Genomic DNA, 22,108 nt, shown 5'->3' on the forward strand with positions numbered 1-22,108 from the left:
ATAATCTATAATGAAATCTGACCCCATCCAATGTTACAAATGTGCATAAATTTAAATTTAGATGAGGGGAAGCAAACACTTTTTCCACTGACACACACAAACACACAACAGAATTACAGGTCACTAGCACACAGATGAGTGAGATCTGACTTGTATAAATACTTGCCATCTCATTGCTTTGCTCTAACATTTTCTCAAAACTGAAGTTCAGCCCATAAAGGACTATACCTGCTTATCTGTTTATTTGTGTATGTTTCCTCTCACTCACATGCTGTTGAAGAGCTCTCTGTACGTTTCATCTCCTTTTCCCTCTGACATGAGGCTGTCCAGCTTGTCAATAAGTTTTGCTTCCACCTATTGCAAATAATGAAAATTATGTCAGACATATTTCATATGCTCTGGAGTCAGATAACTGCATGGCCAATAAGTGACCAGAAGGGGGCACTGGGTGACCTGTTTGAAGTTGCCGCTTCTGCGCTGCTCCCAGTCCATCATGTCGTGAAAGATCGGGATCATCACGTTCCTCAGGTCCGGCTGAGGCACCAGCGTCACCTCCAGGAATGGGCCAATCATTGCTGGGATGAAGCTCAGCTTGTGCTCTCCTGCACAATAAGAAAGTTTAGTCTCCCATACGAGAAGCAGTAAAGCTTCAGATAACTGGGAATGTCCTACCTAAATTCTGCCACATGCTGAAAATCTCACATCCCATCATGACACGCATGTCTCCGTACCTGAACACAAACAAAGCGCCAAATGCTGGTTAGATAAGTCGTTCTATGTCAGTTTAGTGTTCGAAATATAACAGACATTTGTAGGCCGACTTCCTGAAGAACGCAAACACTGTAGCCGCATCTGAAAACAAGTACTGTCCAAGTTTGTACTGCATTTGATGAAGAACACACTTCTTGACCGGTAATGAAGTATGCGAGCACAAACACAATCCATAAATACTGTACTACATCCATCATGTTGGTAACAACATCCCTGATTTTAAGACAACCCCCCTTTTTTCCAAGAGAAGACAACTTTAAGACCAAATCTTGTATTTTATAAAGAAAAATTGAATTTATGCTTTTATTTGAAAAAAAAAAAAAAAAAAAAATTCATATTGCATATTTTTCATATTTAAATTTTTTTGTATTAAAAAGTATGTAATATAAGTCTCTGGTGTCCCCAGAATGTGTCTGTGAAGTTTCAGCGCAAAATAAACCACCGATCATTTATTATAGCATGACTAATTTCTTTCCAGAAGAGGGCGGAGCTTTAGCAGCTCACACTTTGATTGCTCAACAACAACAAAACTGGAGAATCTCACGCAGCCAAAATGAGGATTGTCAGTAACGGTGTTCAGCCTTACATTGTTCAAACTGGAGTCGACCACTGATGGAGAGACTCAGGAAGAAGTTACAACTTTTAGAATGCATCTGGATGTTTCTGAACGATTAGTGGATAAATTTTTGCAGTTGCTGTGGAGTTGATTTAACTCATCGACTAGCATGTGCCGTCATGTTAATCTTTTGTGCAAATCCAGTGTTGAATTGACCCTCATTTGTGAAGCAGTCCGCCGTAAAATGACGGCATGGCAACAACACTCTACTACAACAACTCTTCCTCTTCTCTAACGCAGCCCAACATGGCCTCACCCCCTTTGTTGCATGTTCTCAGCGGCAGGGTTTATGTAAATTTTAGGGTTACTGATGTCACTAACCCAGGAAGAAGCTCATTGTAGTCCCTATCAGCCATGTGTTGTAGTTCTTAAACAGAATTCTTTAAAAGAAAATCTCTCTTTGCATTGAACTTTTAGCGTCATTTTTTTTTTTGCTCACATTCTTCTAACATTACACTGACACACCGTATTTCTTGGCACACCCATTTTACACGTATTTGGCGCCACCTATTGTTGCGGGTGTATTATTGACGTAAAAGTCTATACCCTGAATATAAGACAAACCTGCTTTTCCAGATGTATTTCTAAGAAAAAAAAAGTATTGTCTTATATTCAGAACAATACAATACTAAACCACTAATTTATAGCCAATCTGGTAACACTTTATAATAACTGCACACTATGAAGCATTAGTTAAGCATTAGTTAATAGTTAATTCATCACTTATAAAGCATTAATAGACATTAGTAAGTGGTTTATAAATACAGCTATAATTGCTTTATTCTTGATTTATAAGCATATCTATAATGTGTTTAATAATTGTATTTTCATACTTTATTAATAATCAATTTATCATTTCTAAATTAAGTATTATATTATTTACAAACCAGTTATTTGGGAGTTGTCAGTAGTTCATTTAGTAAGTGTAAGCAAATGATTAATAAACTATTTAAACATTCATTTATACATCTTATTATTTAGATACATAGTAATAGTTACTTAGTGTGTTAGTAAATGTTTTATTAACACATATTCCTACTGCAATTCATGATTAATTCAGGTAATTATAAAACATTTAGAAGTGATCAGTTAACTATTTTGTGAGCTCATCTAAAGTGAGGACTGTTTATGCTTTGTAAAGCTTTCATAAATGAGATTTAAAGGTTCAGTGATCTTCTGCACTGCTGTTTTCTAATGTTTTAAAGTTAGTACCAAGGTAGTTTTGACACTAGGAATATGTTAATAAAGCATTTATTAACACACTAAGTAACTAATACTATATGTCTAAATAATAAGATGCATAAATGTACATTTAAATATTTTAGTAATCATTTACTTACACTTCCTAAATGATCTTATGAACCACTGACAACTACTAAATAACTGGTTTGTGAATAATGAAATACATAATTTAGAAATGATAAATTGATCATTAATAAAGTATGAAAATACAATTATTAAACTAATTATAGATATGCTTATAAATCAAGAACAAAGCATTTATAGCTGTATTTATAAATGGCTTACTAATGTCTATTAATGTTTTATAAATGATGAATTGACTATTTACTAATGCTTAACTAATGCTTCATAGCGTGAGTTAATCTAAAGTGTTACCGAAAATCTAAAACTAAACCCAAACTACAAAAAATATATATAATATAAAATAAAATAAATAAAAACTAAACTATAGAATCTAAAAAAAAAAAAAACTATTTAAAGTAAAAAAAAATTAAAAATTATGGAACATTGTAGTATTTATTTATCCAGGCACATAATCATTTTATTAAAATCCATGTGCCTTTGTAATATTTAATAAAAATAACTTCCCCCCCTTCCATCTCTTCTCTGATGTGTTTACTGGTGCGTGGGCGAGGCAACCTGACATTTAAATGAGATCAACCAATAGCAAACCACAACCATCCAATAACCCAATCTATACCCCATGGACAAAATCAAGTCCTGCCTTAACTGTTTTTCTTGTTCATTTCACTCTTTTATACATCACAATAGGGAAGAAAAGACTATCATAACTCCTATTTAATGCAGACTTTAACCTAAATTTAAGTAGAAAATTAAAAATGAAACACTAAAAAAGCCTTATAAATATCATTAAATTCAGACATACTATTCATTTGACATACTGCTTTTGGTATAATATATAGCAGAGAAGTAGGAAAATTCAGAGAGGTTGCAGGCACTCACTTTTCCAGTATTTTCTTCCTCTTTGATGCAGAGAAGGTCTCGAGCTGAAGGCAGGACTGGTTGATGAATATAACAGACAGGCAGAAGTAAGAGTCCCACACCTATATGGAAACAGAGAAAACGAACAGATTGACTGATGTTTGACTGCTGAATACAAACACAAGTGGACTGAGAACAAACCTTGTAGTCAAACTTGTCACTGAGAAAGTTTTTTCTTAAAGCATCTGACAGGTAGAGCACAGTGGTGATGATGATGCTGTAAATTAAACATGATCACATGTCAGATCACAATTTTATATTCTAAAAACCACCATGTAAAATTTGAAGAGGAAAGAAGAATCTAACTTGTTGGTGACGAGCCGCATGACCGTCCAGTCTTTGGGGAACATCTCTGGTCTTATCAGGATCCGAAACACAGTGAAGATATGCAGGAGAAAGTCCTGAGAGAGAAAGAGAGGATGTTTCACGTCTCTTGGTGTGTATAATAAACTGATGCCAATAAGACAATGTTGATAATTGACTCACCCGCAGGTCGTCTTTACTAGTGAATCTCTGCAGGAGTTGCTGGTAGTGTCTGTCCTTCATATGCCTCAACAGAGCCAAGAGACACGACACAAACTCCCCCTGAAACAAAGATACAACATATGCTATCATTCAATCACTACTGTTCGTATCACTGTGTATCGAGCACTGAAGTAGATCCGGAGATGAAAATTCAGATAATGCAATGGCCGTTTAGTTTCTGACATGCGCTGTAAGTGGTAGACTAACTAGCAGGGGGTCTCAAGAGAAGCCAGGATATCCTTGTATATTTTTCTGTTGATATGAAAAATCATGTTGGTTTATGGCATTTGTGTGATGTATATTACGATATTTTGATGCACTATATGCCTTTCTCCACTGATGTTCTGAGTTGTTCAAAGAGTTAAGGATACTGATTGTTAGAAGGCAGCTATCTGACTCTGTGATGGCGAACGGGAACATGGATTGTGTAACATTAGCAACACATTATTAGCTGTTTGATAACATAGTCAAGCAAAAGGATAATCATATTAATTACCATTATGTGTGCGATGTTGTAAAGAGCAATACCATTGTGCAGCGTTTACCTCCGTAATTTGAATGAGTTAATGTCTGAGCTGGCGTGAACGAATGGAGGCGGGGCTTATTTGCATAGTAATTTATCCGCATATAGAGTTACATTCAAGCTATTTTAAGATATGAAGGAAAAAAATGTCATTTTGGTGATCAAAGATGAGTTTTAAGGAATAAAATTATTTACTATTATTTTTGAAAATTAAAACAAATTTTAGAAATTATTGACTACTAAAATAAAATAAATCATATTTTAATTAATTCCCTCAACAACTGTGATTTTTATTTAAGAAAGATGTCATGCTCTTGGAAAACCTGGATATACGACAATTTTAAAATTAAATTTCTATTATAAATATGTATTGTTCTAGTTATGTTAAACTAAAATATTTTTGGGGGTAGAAATTATTATTATTTGCGTAAAACCCCCCATTATTTACCAGATCTTGGGGTCCCTTTGAATATTGTCTTTGATAATGTGGGGCATTGGAGTCAAAAAGTGGAGGACCACTGGTTTAGAGAGAATGAATCCTTTATCAAAACGTTGCAGACAATGTGAGACAAGAGGTGATGCTGCAAAGTATAAGCGTTTTATGACCTTGGATGCATGCAAGCGTTTTGCGGGAGACCTCCAAAACAAATTAGAAACCTTTAAAATAGCGTAATAGCAGCTATTTTAAATATATAAATAAAACTGTACATCGCTCATATAAATTCATTTGCATAACACCTGTCTCTACAAAAAAAAGAAAAAAAAAAGAAAAAATCATCACAGAATATTTAATTCCCATACTGATCCGCATCATGAAACCCTTAATCTCAGTCAGTGAGAAAATGGATGAATAAAATGGAGTTGAAATGAGGTACGACAAGGTTTACATTTACAAAAACCTTCAGGCACTGGGGAATACATCACATCTAGCAGGAATGCTGCCAGAATTCACCTCTTTTCTTTCCTCTGTGAGAGACTTTGATGTGTAAAACGCTTTGACTGCTGGGCTGTAATTACCTCACCCTAAGGGCCTGTTTCTGATGCTTTTTTGCATGTTTCACTTTTTAAAATTAACTCTCGTTTCTATTCTTAGTTCATTTTTATTTGTTTTCGCCTACCGTAACGTCTTGAACTTGGGGTCGTAGTGTAGGTCCTGCTGGTTGGGGCCGGTTAGAAACTTCCAGTATGGTCCGCAGTAACACACCCAAAACACTCTCCACAATCAGATCGACCTCCTCGGATGCGGTCTGCTCCTGCACACACACGCACATCTGTAAGGGTATGCCCTTGCAAGAGGTCAACGGTGATTTTATGCACACAATCTGACAGGGTGCTAATGGCAGACAGGGTGAGACAGCCATGAAAGGTTCAGCTGTCATTACAGTTTATACAAATGCAGGAAGAAACCAGTGTGGCTGATTCATATTTTCTCTGCATGCGAGACCCGCCATTTGACTTTTTTAAGGTCAGACAGGATGTCTACATTTAGATCAGCATCAGCATTTTCACAAGACAAGTTCCCAATGGTCTTCTTCAAAGCAGAAGTCAACACAAATTGGGGATGTGCAAAGCTTCTGGTTTGCCTGAATGACATGTAGTTTTCAGGAAGCCTTAAATAATTACACACATTTAGGGTCACATTCTGAAGAATCGTCAGATATTCAACAAATAAAATAAGCTAAATAATCTTAGTAATACTTCTTTACCACTTGATCCAATTCTCACTATTAACTAGTTGCTTATTAGCATGCATATTACTAGGATATATGCTGTTTATTAGTACTTATAAAGCACATATTAATGCCTTATTCTACATGACCATATTCTACATCCCTTAATCGTACACAATACCTAAACTTAACAACTACCTTACTAAGCCCAAAGTATACTTCAATTTTAACGCGTATGCGAGGGTCAGCATACAGTCTCTCGCGTTTGACGAGAGATGACCCACAGAATCACTAAGAGTGAGATAAGACTGAAATGATTAATGAATTAGTGAATACATATATTGTTTTTTTCGGTGGCACAGTTGGTGGCACATTTTATGAGCACTGTCTGACAGTTGTGTGAATCTTATCTTACCGCATCGTCCTTCTTGAGGAGGGACAGCATGCAGGTGAGTATGTGAGCACACGTGACCAGATCTCGCTGCTCCTGCATGTGGGCCTGGAGCAAACGCAATACCACCGGGAGCAGAATACATCGAGACTCTGATAAAAACACACAAAAATTTAACAAACAGCCTCTAAATGGTATAAACATCATCCTCCTCAAATGAGCGTGTGTTTACCAGGGTTGGTGTAGAGTTGGCTCTCTACAGTTTTAGTGATGCAGTGCAGTTTGACGGCCTCTAGGGGGCAGTCTGCCTGGGAGGCGGTGGGGAGGCTTCCCAATGTCTCCCGTACAAACGTGGCCACTTCCCTGACAGTAAAGAGCTTCAACAACTCCCCGTACACTGCCGGGAATTGCTGCAGAAACACTGCCTGTGAAGGGAAGTGCACAAACAATCACCTATTGATCACATTGAAAAATAAACGGAATATGCGAAAACAAAACTGCAACTTTAAATGCAACGCTACATTAAAACTACCCGTGAGAAAAAAGGAAACTAAAATAAAAAGAATTGTTTGTGAATAAAAACTAAACAGCAATATTAATATGCAAAAACAATACAAACAACAAACTATCAGTGAACAAAAATAAATACAAATAAAAGTGCGCAAATAAACAGAACTAAACTGCCACTATAATACAAACTAAAAGCATCAACTAAACCAACCAGTGAAAAAATAAAAATAAAAAAATTATTTGCAACTATAACATGCAATACAATTATGCAAAAATACTGAAAATATTTATTTAAATATTAAAATATATAAATAATTTTTATATTTTATTTAAAATATTTAGAAAATCATAAAAATTATAATGCGACTACAACACAAATGTTTAACTATAATTAAAAAAAAAATAGGCAAGTATGTAAAAACAAAATTATACTACAATGTCTACTGTAAAATTTAATATCGGCCTCTGTTTCATCTGCCTTGCATACATTGACTGTGACATGTCTATCTTCTCAGCCAGTAATCGTTTTTACCACTAACCCACGGTCTATACCCACTGAATATGAAGGAATCTCAAAAACAAGAAGATCATGGCCTGAAGAGAAAACAGGGCCAAACCTCAACACATAATCCTGCTGTGAGGGGCCAGTGTGGAGTTTTATAGAGGGACGGGAGGGAAGGCGGAGGATTATGGGGGATTAGAACGGCTCTGGCCTGCATTCTATCACTGCCTTTGTTCTGCTCTCTATAAAGATTAAAACATCTAAATGGCAGTCAGTCCAACACAGGGGTAATGAATCATGTGAGATGAATATATATCTATAGACGTATTCTGCAGTATAATACCCTACTGGGCTGCATTAACTATTCATGCTTGAGACAATTCAAAGTGTAAAACGAAACTAGTCTCAGATTTAGCCTCTCCACTGACCACCTAATGCATACTGCACACTAATGACTAGAATTTGTTAAAGTTTTGGTTCACCTTTAATAGGCTTACTAGGGTCATAAAAACCTTTAATTTTCTAATAACATACATTAAAGAATCACATCTTTTCTCACAGTGTCCGAAAACGGTTTGATAAAGGGTTGGGTCTCTCTTCGGTTGCAACTGTATAAGTCTATTACTGATATATCATCAAACAAAACAAACTTTAATTGGTTGCTTTACACATTCTGTGCGCTGTTCTTGGTTAAGAAAAGCCACTAGTCAAAAGTGAAATTACAAAAAAAGCAGACATTTTGAAGGCTGGATTTGCAACCAAAACATGCAATACATGTACCATCACTGATGTTGTAAAAAAAGACCGGTTATGTCTGTTTTTCCCACTTCCCCATTATCTAGAGTCTTCCCTAGAGTTTCTTATAATCTTGTTGCACCTTCATTATCTCACTTTCCATCTTACTTCATTCTTTTCATCCTTATTCTCCGTATTCATTTACAATGTTTCTTTCTCTCATTAAAACCTAAAGCAGTTCATTCTTTGGACATATTAATCTCTCTCTTTCAAAGGGTGTGCATGGGCACCCGGGCTGCCGTCCACCCTCTGAGGCTCTTTGTAGAACACGGCAGAACATCAAAACAAACGCACACCAAGGCTCGAACAAAAGCCAGTGTGACGGGCACCCAAACGATGGAGAACAGAAGACGCTCTCGCATTTAGCTCAGGGAAGTCGGAAATTTTTGCGAGAGACTTCAAATTCTTTGCCTGAATGTAAGGGACAGCATTCAAAAACACATTTGTACGACATTCTCAATGAAATATGAATGATCCTTTCTTTCAATGGTAATATGTCTGTTGAAAGTAAATTAGGGGCAAATAAACGCTTGATACAGAAAATATGCCTTCTAAACATCCCAAGACGCTTCAGGCATGAAACTAAAATTACTGGCTCTAGAGATCAGAATAATGGCCCAAAGATTAAATGTTTTTCTAAAAGAATGATCTCAGTTTGTTATGCTAAACCAGGGTTTCCCAATATTTCCCATTCCAGGACAAGTATAATCCATCTCAAATATTTTTTAATGAAGTACGGGGTGGAAGTATTTTTTACTTTTATTTTTTTAATAAAAGTAATAAATAATTTAAAAAATAAAAATAGTAAACATAGTAAAAAAAAAACAATAAAAATAATTAAAATTATTTTATTTTTAAAATTAAAATTGTATTTTTTTATTTATTGTTGGAAGAAAAGAATGAAGAATGTTGCATGCTAGACTCAAACCCGTTTCACCCACATGAGCACCAAAGCATGCATTAGAAACCATGGCTACACAATACAATATAAATATAAACAGATCACATTCTCTCTCACCTGTGTCTGCGTGATGGGCCGTGAGCCCTTGTTCTCCTGCGAGAGGAAGAAGCGGATGGACATGAAAAGCTCATGCATACAGCAGCGGAACTCCTCCTCACTCTGTCCGCCTGTGGCGAGGGCAAACAGCCGTCGCGACTGGATAATATACTTAAAAATATACTCTGTCGCCTAGGAAACCAAGAGCACAGCAGGTCTGAGCACAGAAAGCAACATAAAAGCAGTTTAATTAAAGAATGCATGGGCTGTTAGAAATAATGTGATGTGGAAGTCATAACGGCCCGGAGCTAACCATTTCTGAGAAACTGAATATTCAGTGCATTACGGATATAAATTTTATTTGTGGTTGCACAAAATCAGGAGATGGAGGACAGTCGATAAATATAATTATGCAAAGCAGAACAAGTGAACTGATGTGAGAGAGCGAGAAAAGACGTGTAGTGTGAAGTGGAGTGTGATGTTGCGAGGGCTCTTACCTTTAGCACCTGTTGGATGTGTTCCTGACGGTCCGCTTCAATAATGCGGTCCACGTACCACTTCAACACCTTGATCAGATCCCTGCCAGAGACACAAAAACACAACATTGTGTAAAACTAACCATCTACAGAACTTTTTGTCACACTTGCCAATTGCTGGGGACCTAAGAAAATGTAGCAGCCATGAATATTTTTTTAATCTATTTTTTATTTATTATCTATTCCAATATTGATACCACAGCTAAAACTACTAGCCTAACTAATATAAATTTAAAACATTATTAAAGTAAATAGTCAGTGATCAAATAAGAATAATAAAATTACAAGCAAAAGCACAAATAAAGACAATATAACAAAGATAAAAATGAAATTAACAGTGCTTTTCAGGTAGGTCTGAAAGTAGTTTTCAGGTACAGAAATGTAATAAAGCAAATGTAAAATAACACTGCATAGTCACTGTATAAATTAAACATCCTTATTAATTAATCCTTATTAAAGTTACTAAAGTTATTCAGTCGAGAGTGATTTTTTTCTTTGTCCTTTGTTGTTTAACATTAAAAACAGGAATGTTAGGCTGCTGTCACTTAAAGAGAGAAATGCACAGATTCAACCTGATACTGTACACATTTACTTTCTCAACTGTTTATGTTCACTTAAGACATAACCGACTATGTTTACTAAGATACTTGCTATTTTGAGACATCATTTTGTGTGAATTTGTCCGCTTAAGCGCAAGAAGACGTGAAAGATAGCTCAGCTAAGTATTCTCACAATGTCTGACGATGGCTTTCTGGGTGATTAATTAATCTTCTTGCGCTTGATTATTTAAATTGTTAAGGCTTAAACGTTCATAATGATGCAGCGCTGGCCTGTCAACTGTCCCGAGCATTGTTCATGTTCATGTATTGTTAGAATTCACAAAAATGTTACAAACAAACTGGCGAGTAACACCGCTTTATATACTCATCAACACCAATTTCTACTCGCTTTTGGCACTTAGCCAGTGTTAATTGTTGGATTATATATATATATATATATATATATATATATATATATATATATATATTTTAGTGGTGGCAGAAATACAGTGCAATGAGCTAATGTTGCAATCAGGATTCAAACTGCATTCAAATTCAAACCGCAGCTTAGTACAACCACTAAGCAAAGCATCAAAGTATTTTGTGTCTTTTTTCCAAATCATTAGCATTCTAGACAAGAACATGGCTTCATTTTGGATTTCAAATAAGCAGTAGGAAGTATAGGTACACACAAAATGTTATTTTATGCCATGATACTGCAGGAAAAAAAGAAAACTTTAAATCACAGTGTATCGCAATAGCTCTTGTATTGCAACACATAAAAAGAAGTACTGCAATAGCATCATAAGGTGGGATCCCTGGCGATTTCCACTGTGATTTCCTAGCATTGCAGTGAGAAGTAAAAAGAAAGTGATGTCCGCTGCAGTGGAGCAAATGAAGTACAAGAGGAAAGTTCTTGTGCTGATCTTCTAATGTTCATGCTGTTACATGCTTTTTCAGAGACTAAAAATCACAACAAAAGGAGAACTGAAAGTTAGAACGGATGAGACTTTAAATGAAAAGGCATGACGCAACACATTTTCACCAGTGAGCAAGAATAACTAAAAATAAAAAGATGCGTCTGAAGACCCCATGAAACTGGAGGTCCATGTCTATTAGATTGTTTGGATTCTAATTGGATTCTAACTTTTTTTTCACATAAACATTTTAAAAATGCAAAGTCTCATTTTATTTTGTTGTCTTATGGCTGTGTTCTATCCAGTCCAGTTTAATTGGTTGCGTAATATGCACATAGGACAACCGTGTAGGCTGTAATGTGGGCTGATCTCTAACCCAGATGAATGAACATGCAGTAAAATTAAGTGTTTTTCAAGTGAGGAATCAGCGCTCTACTGGCTGAGAGTCAGGCTTCAAGAGAGCTGTGAACAAAAGTCCTGTTTTCTATCTGTGGACAAAAACAAACTATAGTGACCCTCAAAAGTATTTGGGCACTTAAGCCACACTTAATCCATCAAATACCTTGCATTACATAACAAAATATAAAAACAAGTGGCATTTATTTAAATGAAAAACAGCACAAGCACACTTCACAAAAAGATCTGTGAAATGTTCGCATTTTAAGTGTATTTCCATAAACCTATGTTTCAATCAGTGATTTTCATGTACCTGTATGACAGGGCTCCTGCAAAGTGGCTTTCGATGTAGGTGTCCATGACTGGTTTAAAATGCTCAAACTTGCTATCTTGGAGCAAGTTTATAATGTGAACCTAAATGACAAAAAATGCACATATACAATAAGCAAAATGTAATTTCATTGTCCTGTATTGTGCCAAAAAATGAGGGTCTTTACCTACCAGACAATCAAACACCTTCAGTGCATATCTCTGTGAGCTCTCGTCCAAAATGCCGAAAAGTGTGTCCAGTGTATCCTGTAAAAACTGATAAAAGATATTTGACTGTATTAGTAAAGCACACCAATTAGGGCAAAGGTTACTATTATTGACATGTTCATTAACCAACAGCATGGCTCTGAAGTGCAGCTGACCTTAACTATTTCTGAGCCATCGATCTCTTTGAGTTTAGACAGGCTGTCACTGATCCTCTCCGGATGGGCTCTCCACTTCAGTAAGTCCAGCATGTCACCTGCGGGAAACAATATTGTTCTGACATGTCTTTTTTCTTTTGTCAAGCAATCAGTGTCTGTGGTCACTTTGCAAAACCCTGCTTGCAACTTCATGCCAACAACCCAAATATTCTCATAGTCGTTGATGAATCAGGCTACATATCAGCTGTAGCTGTTTTTGTATTATGCCAAGAACACTTCCAAATAGGGAATAATAAAGTATCACATATGAAGAGACACACACACAAGCACATTACCGTTCTGAGTGAGTTTGGTAGAACAAAGGAATGAAGTGATCCACAGGGATTCCTTAGTGCCTTTCACAGTTTGGTTGTTGCCGGGCAGATTTGATTTTGAGAAGGGCAGTTTGAGGTAGCGAGCACAGTCTTGCAGGTTAGCGTTCTCCTCACACTGGAAAACAAGCATGAAACAAGATACTACTTTCATTTGTCAACCTTTTTATACATATAGTTCACCAAAAAAGATAGCTTGAACATTTTGCAAAGCATCTTCTTTTGTATTCCACTGAAGTCAAGTGAGATTTTAACAAAGGTAAATAAAATGACGACGGTTTTATTTTTGGGTGGACTATTTCTTTAATTAGTATCATGCAATTGCTCCACATACAGTCAGCAGTTCTTTTGCCTCCAGCAGACATGCAAACAGCTGACTTATTATTTTTTTTATCATTTATCTTACACAAATTGCTACATGTAAGTGGTCAGCAGAACTGTTTGTAAATGCACAAGGGCTGTATGCTGTACATGACCAGTGATGCTGCGCCACATTGATCTCTAGTGTGCTGCACAGTCTTTTGTGCAAACGCTGAAGCAAACCGCCCTATTTTAGTATGTGTAAATAGGCCATGAGTAGCTCTTAGTGGCATACTGGGCCTTTATATGGACTAAGCCTCTCTGTTGCTACATTTTTATTTTATTTTTTTTTCATATGTAGTAATAAAATTTATTGCATTTGTTCTACATGGTTTCATTTAAATGGGGGCATTTAGAAAATGTGAATAAAAGACTACATAGACATTACTATAAGCTGAGAAAATAAGCTGTTCGGAAATGGTTGCAACATTATTATCATTATAATACATGTCTTTTATTTATTCAGAGGCTTAATTAAAGGATTAGTTCGCCCAAAAATGAAAATTCTGTCTTCATTTACTCACTTTCATGTCGTTCCAAACCCTTGAGACTTTCGTTCATCTTTGGAACAATGATATTTTTGATGAAATCTGAGAGCTTTCAGTCCCTGCATAGAGAGCTACACAACTGCACTTTGATGCTTCAAGAAGTTCGTCAAGAGATCGTAAAACTAATCCATATGAATTGAGCAGTTTAGTCCAAATTTTTCATATGATGAACAGATTGAATTTAGGCTTATATTCAAATAAACATTCATCAACACACACAAGTTGAGGTAAACAGAAGCTCAAGCATGTTCACTTGATGTGCGAGAACCATTGAGATTCATTATCGTGTGCAAGTTTGAGCTTTCACAAGAGGTTTGCTCTCGGGCATCAAGCAGATTCAGTTGAGCTTCTGTTCATGTTCATTGATCAATGTTTATATGTGAATAAAAGCCTAAATTAAATCTGTTCATCATATAAAGCGATCAAGTCTCTTCAGAAAATTTGGACTAAACTGCTCAATTTATATGGATTAGTTTTACAATCTCTTTCTGTCAATGGAGAGACCGAAAGCTGAAGATGAATGAAAGTCTTCCGGGTTTTGTAATTAATGACAGAATTTTCATTTTGGGGTGAACTATCCCTTTAATGTTTATACAACTACTAATGGAGCGTGAGGGGAGACAGTACAACGCGACACAAATAACAGCTGCTCTTCGTGTGTGCATGCATGTTTGTGACCTCTTTTAAGCCTGTTAAATCCACACACACTTCCACAGTCTGCAATTACCAGAGCTGTGCCCGAAGCATGCTCTTAAATTGGGTGTGCCTCAGGGATGTGTTCTCCGACACGGTTATTTAACTCTTACACTTTTTAATAAGGAAGCACTTTTTAAATTCAGGGCTTTTTATAAGGAACATGCAGAATGAAATGCAAGTCAGTCAGGACAATTTCATTTGACATACTGTGGCTCTCAAATTGCATTCGTTGCAGAAAAGTCAACAAGACATTTTGACAGCAGTACCTTATGAACGATGAGCTCGTGGGTGCCGTCGGGCAGAGTCCGCCCGTCTTCCTGCATTAGAGGAACGAATGAGAATCCGAAGAGCTTCTTCTCCCCCTTGTCTTTCGCTGGAGAACACAAACACTGTATATTATATATCAACATATTCTTTTAAAGAATTTGTTCACTTTAAAAATGAAAAGTATCCTAGGTGTATAGGACTTTCTTCTGAGTTATATTAATAAATATCCTGACACATCCATGCTTTATAATGGCAGTGAACTAGACCAACGAGAATGTATAAAACTCTTGCAGTTCAAAAAGCTTACGTCCTATGCCTTCTTTATTCAAATTACGAAAAAAAGTGTAACTGACGTGACGCAAAGTTGAATACGGGGTCCGGCAGAAGCTAGATATTTTACTTTATAATATGTTAAATATGGATATTATTCTTACACAAACATCGCTTCACTTCAGAAGCCCTTTATTAACACCCACACGGAGCCGTGTGGATTTTGTTTATAATGGATGGATGCACTTTCTTGAACCTCATACTTGTCGGTCCCATTCACTGACATTATAAAGCTTGGATATTTATAAATATAACTCCAAATGTGTTCATCAGAAAGAAGAAAGTCATATACACCTAGCATGGCTTGAGGGTGAGTAAAGCTTGATTTTCATTTTCATTTTAAAGTGAACTAATCCTTTAAAACTCCACTCAAAGCACAACAATAAAATGTGGTTTAACAGTTTCTGGTTTCTGATTTGAGGTGTATTGGTGTACATGAAGTCTATATACATGAAACAAATACAGCACTGACTCAAGCACATCTCTCCATTTGCTTAACTCGAAAGCATTTGCTTCAAAGAATGCCCCATATTTATCAAATATACCCCTTGGTGATTATACTTGCCCAATTTAAGTGCCCATTAGTGATGCTCTGATTCATACAGTTCACCGTTACTTCTCCTGCACTTCCATTATTCATATGAAATTCAGCTAATTTAACTTCCTCCCTCAAGCTCTGCATCTACTCAGTGTGGGAAATACTATCTTGACTCTTATGTATTATGTGAATATTAAAAGCATCATAAACTGAGGAACAAAAAGAATAATGTCTTTCCTCAGCAGTGTTGGACTTACTGGAACAGTGGCGGAACTCGAAGCGGACGTGAGAGCCCCGGAACATGTCGACAGGAATTGGCAGCTTTATTAGCTCTGCCCATCGCGGGCTGTTGTTGTGGTAAAGCACGAAGGTGTGATACTCGTCTCCGCCCGGCTCGCCCGAGCCCACGGCCACAAACCCCTGCAGAGAGCGAGAGTCAACAGACACGGAGTGTGAGAGGATACGGAAAACCACAATCCTCTCACCGCTCCACCTCGATGTGCTGTTTGTCAGGCATAGGTGTAAAAACAATCTATGCTAGAATCTGATCAGCTTGTCACGATAGAAGTGATCTTTAATGTCATTTTATATTACCATAGCCATGTGTTTTTTTCAGTTCTGGTATCCAAGATCATGTCTATTTATATGTAATCAAGTAGAACAAGACACATTTATCAGCATCAAAACCTTGAGAATCTGTCCATCGGTGTCCAGCGCGTAGACTGTGACCTCCACGTTTCTCGCCACGCTCTTCCCTCCCTTCTCGAACTCACCCTTCTCCAGTGTAATGTATAGATCATTTCGCATCTCACCTTAAAGGGAAAAAAAAAAACTGTTTTATTTTGCCATAAAGGCAAAAAAAGTGGGGCACCAGAAATTCATCAAAAAAAAAAATAAAAAAATGGGAGCTTATCAGTAATATTTATAACTAATCACGAATATTTAATCATATTAATTTGATTAATTAAATTAATAAAAAAATCGAATAAAATTATTAGCGCACCCAGCCCGCCCCAGACCTACATAGGTCATCTTACATTTCATACAGTTGATTTATGACGAACATAAAGCAGGGCAACAACTCACTGTGTGATGTAGCTTATAGAATGCAGTTAGAATTACTCTGAAATTCAAGATATTAGGGCAAAAATGCCCCTGTATAGGTTTTTGTTTCATATTTATATTGTGATATAGTTCGGCAATATCACACGAGTAACTAGCGCAATGCCGCACAAGTGATGTTTTTGTCCCGAATAGAAGGAGTGCAAATGTGATATTGATTTTAAACAGTTCAAAAAATAAGAAGTTAATATTGTGTATTGTTAATCTAACATTTTAGATAATATTGTCTGCTTTTGCTCAATTTTCCTCAAATATAACCTATAAAGCCAGAGAACTGTTGTCCGTCTCCGAGCAACATACAGCGGTGTTTCCTTTCTGAATGAATCTGCGTTTTGAGTGAATCAATCAGGTGAACCAATGATTCAATGAACCATTCATAGAGAGCCATTTATTTAATTCCTGAAAGAATCAGCCATTTGAATGAATCAAATGAATGAATGACTCAATGACTTACTCATTTTTTAGTATCATTTCATTAAAAATACAAAAAAGTAAATAAAAATATTTTTTTCATATTAATAAAGCACCCATTAAAGGTATAGTTCACCCAAAATGGCAGGTGAAGCCTAAAAGTTTGTGTAATAAACTCTATATTGAATCAAATAATATATTGTTATTTTCTAAAGATACTTTTTGCAATGTCTATTTGATACTTTTCTCATTTAACACAATAATGACTTTATCATTTGGGGGTAATCTCTGAGCCATACTTGATGTGCGATTGATTAGATTAAATCACCACATTGTGTAATTAATTAGATTAAAAATTTGAATCGCTTGACGGACATAATATATATAAATAAAATACTGTTGGACAGAAAACTCATATTTCAGCATCTTTTTTTGTCCATAAACCATTATTGGTCACTGTTGACCTCTATTCTTGGGATTTGCAGTTTTAACCAATGAAAAGTATTCAAAAGAACTTGTGACTAAACCTCATATCTCCATTTGAGCATCAAACTGTCAGTAAAACCTTATAACTCCACCTCACCCCTATTGTGAATAACGTGCTGCACACATTTTGGACCATCTGTAAATAGCCTGTGTAGCACTTCATCTTTTATAATATGAGATTTTGGCCAAATGACAGTAAAAACTAGGGATGTCCAGATCCGATCACATGATCGGAAATCGGGCCCGATCATGTGGTTTCAGACTCGATCGGAATCATTACCTCCCGATCAGGACTCGGATATATATGTATTAGGGGTGCAACCGTTCTCGGTAAAAAAAAAAAAAAATAAAAAAAAAAATAAAAATAAAAAAAAAATCGAACCATACGGTTCTCCACTTATGGACCGCACTTGCACTGGGGTCCATCTCGAATGACGACGCATCTATTGGTTAATATGGTTCGTTTAAAATAGCAACGTGGAAAACAGACAGAGTTCCGATAATGTATGTTTCAGTCGATGGATGCACAAAACGTTACAACAACGATAATCAGAAAGCGTGGACAAAACAGTCACTCTTTGTAAACTGTTAACTGCGAGTGCCGTCTGCTCTAATGTCCAGTCATTTACGCCATCACCCGGGTGTTGATAGCGTGCGAGCGCAGGTGAGACCTGAACAGCACACGTTGCTGTCTGTATTTAAACTAACTCATTTAAGCCTTGCTGATTTAAACCTTAAAGAACAAGACACGAAAGAGAACTCGCGCGCGCTGTGAGAAGATTTGTGTGCGCTCATCCGAAGCGCGTACACGCTTATTCCAGTCAGCGTGCAAATACTGAGTTCTCTTTCAAGTCTTGCGCTTCGGCTGCCACATTCATACAAAAATTATGTCAACATGCCCGTCCTAGCGAGTATCCTAGCAAACATAGTCGGTTATGTCTTAAGTGAACGTATATTAGTCGAGAAAGACAGCGCATGTGGAACAGTATATGTACTGGATCGTGCATGTCTTAAAGGGAAAACAACTATTCCTGCTGCCTGTATTTAATGTTAAATCAAACAACAAATAACAAAGAAATCACTCACTGCTCTTGACTGAATAGTTTTTGTAACTTCAATAATGATTAATCTTTATTTATTTTATACAGTAAAGATAATATGCAGTGATATTTTATATTTGATTACTATTTGAAAACTGAATACCTGAAAAACCTGAAAAGCACTGTTCCTGGATCTGTTTTTTCGCTCTTCTTTTTTCTTTCTTATGTAGGCTATTAAGTATCGGATCGGTACTCGGTATCGGCAGATACTCAAAATCAAATGACTCGGACTCGGACTCGAGGGCAAAAAAACGTGATCGGGACATCCCTAGTAAAAACTGCACTCACATAGCTACTGTAAACTTAACCTGTAAGTTGATGAAAACATAATGCACTGCCTCAGATGTGGCCGTTCTAACGACGGACAAAACACGCAGGTCCGAAATTCGCCGGTCAACAACCTTTTAACTTCATTTGAGCTTGATTTAGGTAAAATTATAGTAATATAATGACACATGCAAGTGTCTGACCTTATAAAGCCACAATATCAACAACAAAGTGTTTACTTATTTAAAAAAAAAAAACATAATTTTTTCCATCTCCTGAAAAGTAGCAGTTTTGGATATACGAGGTTTCCACCGCCCGTTTCAGCGACAACATATACATTTTATAAAAAAAAAAAATTCTAGAGTAACTTTGGGTTAAAGTCTTGGATCAGTGACTCTCAGGTTTCCTTTAACTGGGATCAAACCTGCAACACTATTTGCAATCCACATCGATCCCACATTGAGATTTACTCCAAGAGTGCATTTTCAGCATGGATTTTCAATGTTAAAATTAAACAATGTGTCCCAATGGATGCCCTCACACAAATAGTGTAAATCGAATGACTTTTTACCATGTACATTGATTTTATGTTGTTTGCTCAGCAGAAAAACCCACAGACCAATAAGCTTTTTCCTCATGTTTCTGGAACTTGAATTGATCCTGGAATGAAAAGGCTTTTTAACAACAATTGAACAGAAATGCAAAAGCACATCTGTCCTCAACAAGCAGCATGATTTTAGGTATCATTCATGTCGTAGCACAACTGGTGCAGGTTTAATATAATACTTTAGGTGTTTGTGGAAAAGCCCCACAGACTAATGATAAAACATGAAAAGTTTTATCATTACTATGACAGAGGAGCACAGATATGAAGTTCACCCCTCCCAAATGTCCTCAGCAGGTGCGACTCGTAAATAAGACAGCAAACAAATGATTACCAAAAACACACACATATTCTCTATCACACAGGAAGTGCAACTACATACTTGCACCTTGTCATTTTTCATCGACTGTCTGTGCCTCGAAAACCACATTTGCATGCACATTTCACATTTGTAGAAATGCAAATGCTACGGTCAACAGTAGGTCGCAACCACATTTCATGATTTACCAGTTCTCATTCGCCCAATGTAGAGGTAACAAGAACGTGTACATTTTCTGAAGATTATTTTGTGGATATCAACTATAGAAAATGCAGATGCATAGAAAGATGTATTATTTGTTCCAGGCAGCGTGGTTTTAAAATGTACTGTGAAGTGTGGGAAACATTTTTAAAGCATAGCAGTGTCTGCAAATAAAGGGGACAAAGAACTTCCGCCACCTAACCCACCAAGCCGAGGAAGTGTGGGTTCCTGTGTGTGTGTATAATGCAATTAAGTGTGTGTCGTCCTATTTCAAGACACAACTTCAAACCAGTAGTCATGCCAACTAATGTCCAAAAGACAGTTGCTTTGGCAACAATCTGATCTGGAAGATCAGAAACAGAACTGGTGAATGAGAATGACCTGGAATATGCGCACACACACACACACACACACACACACAAACACACGCGTGCGCTCTGAAAAAGAGAGAGAAGATCAGCCTACAGCAAAGGACTAATAATAAATCCGGCAGCCATAAGGCACAGTTACTGCCAGTGACGGCACATTCATCCAGGTGGCAGCAGACAGAATGTTTGTGCAACCAAAACATCTGGGTCATTAATGGAAAGACGGAGGTTGAAAATAGTCTCAGACAGACACAGACTGCCTGATGCATGCTGCACAAAAACGGCAAGAGCTTGTCAAACTTGCAAATTCTAATCTGATTGGTTGGCTTTGTGCAATTTCTGAGAGTCAAGGTGTGTTGGATTGTATCTGTCTGATAAGAAAAGTCAAGTTTCTCAAAGTACTATGCATCCCATGAAGAGCTAGGCTAACTTTTGCCGCATCAAATCTACAAATATTTCCTAATAATGCATTTAATCATGATTAAATCACACCCAAAATAAAAATTTGCATCCAAAATTATACATTTTATATAAAATCATATTATATATATAAATTATATTTTATTTTGGATGCAATTAATCTGTTGACAGCATTAGTAAAATCAATATCTTGCACAAAACACTACTCATTTATTAGTTTAAGTGGACCAGACTTTATGCTGATAGTCAAATGTATAAATGTGTCATATTAAAAGTTAGGTGACAGTCTCTGCAATATGTCATAAGCTACACTACCATTTCAAAAATCAGTTTGTTTAAAAAAAGAAATTACTTTTAATTAGCAAGGATGCATTAAAAGTGACAGTAAAGATTATTTACTCATCAAATTAATGATTTTCAGCAAAGATGAGTGAACGTAAAGACATTTATAATGTTACATAAGATTTCGATTTCAAATATTCTTTTAAACTTCCTGTTCAAAGAATCCAGAAAAAAAAAAAAAAAAAAAAAAAATCAGTTTTCACAAAAATATTAAGCAGCACAACTACTTTCAAAATTGATAATAGTAATAAATGTTTCTTGAGCAAATCAGCATATCAGAATGATTTCTGAAGGATCATGTGACTGAAGTCTGGAGTAATGATGCTGAAAATTTAGCTTAGCCATCCCAGGAATAAATTAAATTTTAAAATACATTCAAATAGTGAACAGTTCTTTTAGATTAAAATAGTATTTCACAATACTAGTGTTTTACCTTATTTTTAATCAAATAAATGCAGCGTACTTGGTTCTTTCAAAAACCTCTGACCCCAGACTTTATATAAAATAATTACCGTGAGCAAATAAGTTATTGTTTCATTTTCACCTGGCATGATGACATCAGAGAAGCCCAGTTTTTTGGTTATGGACACTCCTCTGGTGAAAAGGACCATGTACTCTCTCCGCAGCTGTTCAATGTCGCCGTGCAGCAACTGGAGCGCCACCGCCAGACCTGGATTGAACACACATCAAATTCATATTACTTTTAAACAGAGCATAATATCAGCTAATTGCAG

General features: G+C 36.3%; 1 protein-coding gene across 2 annotated transcripts in view; it reads right to left on the minus strand.

The window, feature by feature from the left end:
- dock4b (dedicator of cytokinesis 4b) overlaps positions 1 to 22,108 on the minus strand; it is a 120,871-nt gene that overhangs the window by 32,649 nt on the left and 66,114 nt on the right. The window contains exons 13-32 of one of the 2 annotated variants that reach the window (XM_067391638.1): positions 21,919 to 22,044; positions 16,422 to 16,546; positions 15,992 to 16,154; positions 14,866 to 14,972; positions 12,960 to 13,113; positions 12,625 to 12,722; positions 12,434 to 12,517; positions 12,246 to 12,346; positions 10,042 to 10,123; positions 9,566 to 9,736; positions 6,973 to 7,165; positions 6,765 to 6,892; positions 5,798 to 5,926; positions 4,118 to 4,216; positions 3,938 to 4,032; positions 3,773 to 3,848; positions 3,593 to 3,693; positions 673 to 731; positions 454 to 602; positions 269 to 354 (exon numbers count right to left, since the gene is read on the minus strand). In XM_067391638.1, coding sequence (XP_067247739.1) covers positions 269 to 354; positions 454 to 602; positions 673 to 731; positions 3,593 to 3,693; positions 3,773 to 3,848; positions 3,938 to 4,032; positions 4,118 to 4,216; positions 5,798 to 5,926; positions 6,765 to 6,892; positions 6,973 to 7,165; positions 9,566 to 9,736; positions 10,042 to 10,123; positions 12,246 to 12,346; positions 12,434 to 12,517; positions 12,625 to 12,722; positions 12,960 to 13,113; positions 14,866 to 14,972; positions 15,992 to 16,154; positions 16,422 to 16,546; positions 21,919 to 22,044 — 2,326 coding nt within the window. Of the gene's footprint in view, positions 1 to 268; positions 355 to 453; positions 603 to 672; positions 732 to 3,592; positions 3,694 to 3,772; positions 3,849 to 3,937; positions 4,033 to 4,117; positions 4,217 to 5,797; positions 5,933 to 6,764; positions 6,893 to 6,972; positions 7,166 to 9,565; positions 9,737 to 10,041; positions 10,124 to 12,245; positions 12,347 to 12,433; positions 12,518 to 12,624; positions 12,723 to 12,959; positions 13,114 to 14,865; positions 14,973 to 15,991; positions 16,155 to 16,421; positions 16,547 to 21,918; positions 22,045 to 22,108 lie in introns of both variants that reach the window. The other variant, XM_067391637.1, reaches the window with a different exon arrangement.

This window comes from Chanodichthys erythropterus, chromosome 8 (genome assembly GCF_024489055.1).
Source record: "Chanodichthys erythropterus isolate Z2021 chromosome 8, ASM2448905v1, whole genome shotgun sequence".
In the NCBI taxonomy this organism is placed as follows: Eukaryota; Metazoa; Chordata; class Actinopteri; order Cypriniformes; family Xenocyprididae; genus Chanodichthys; species Chanodichthys erythropterus.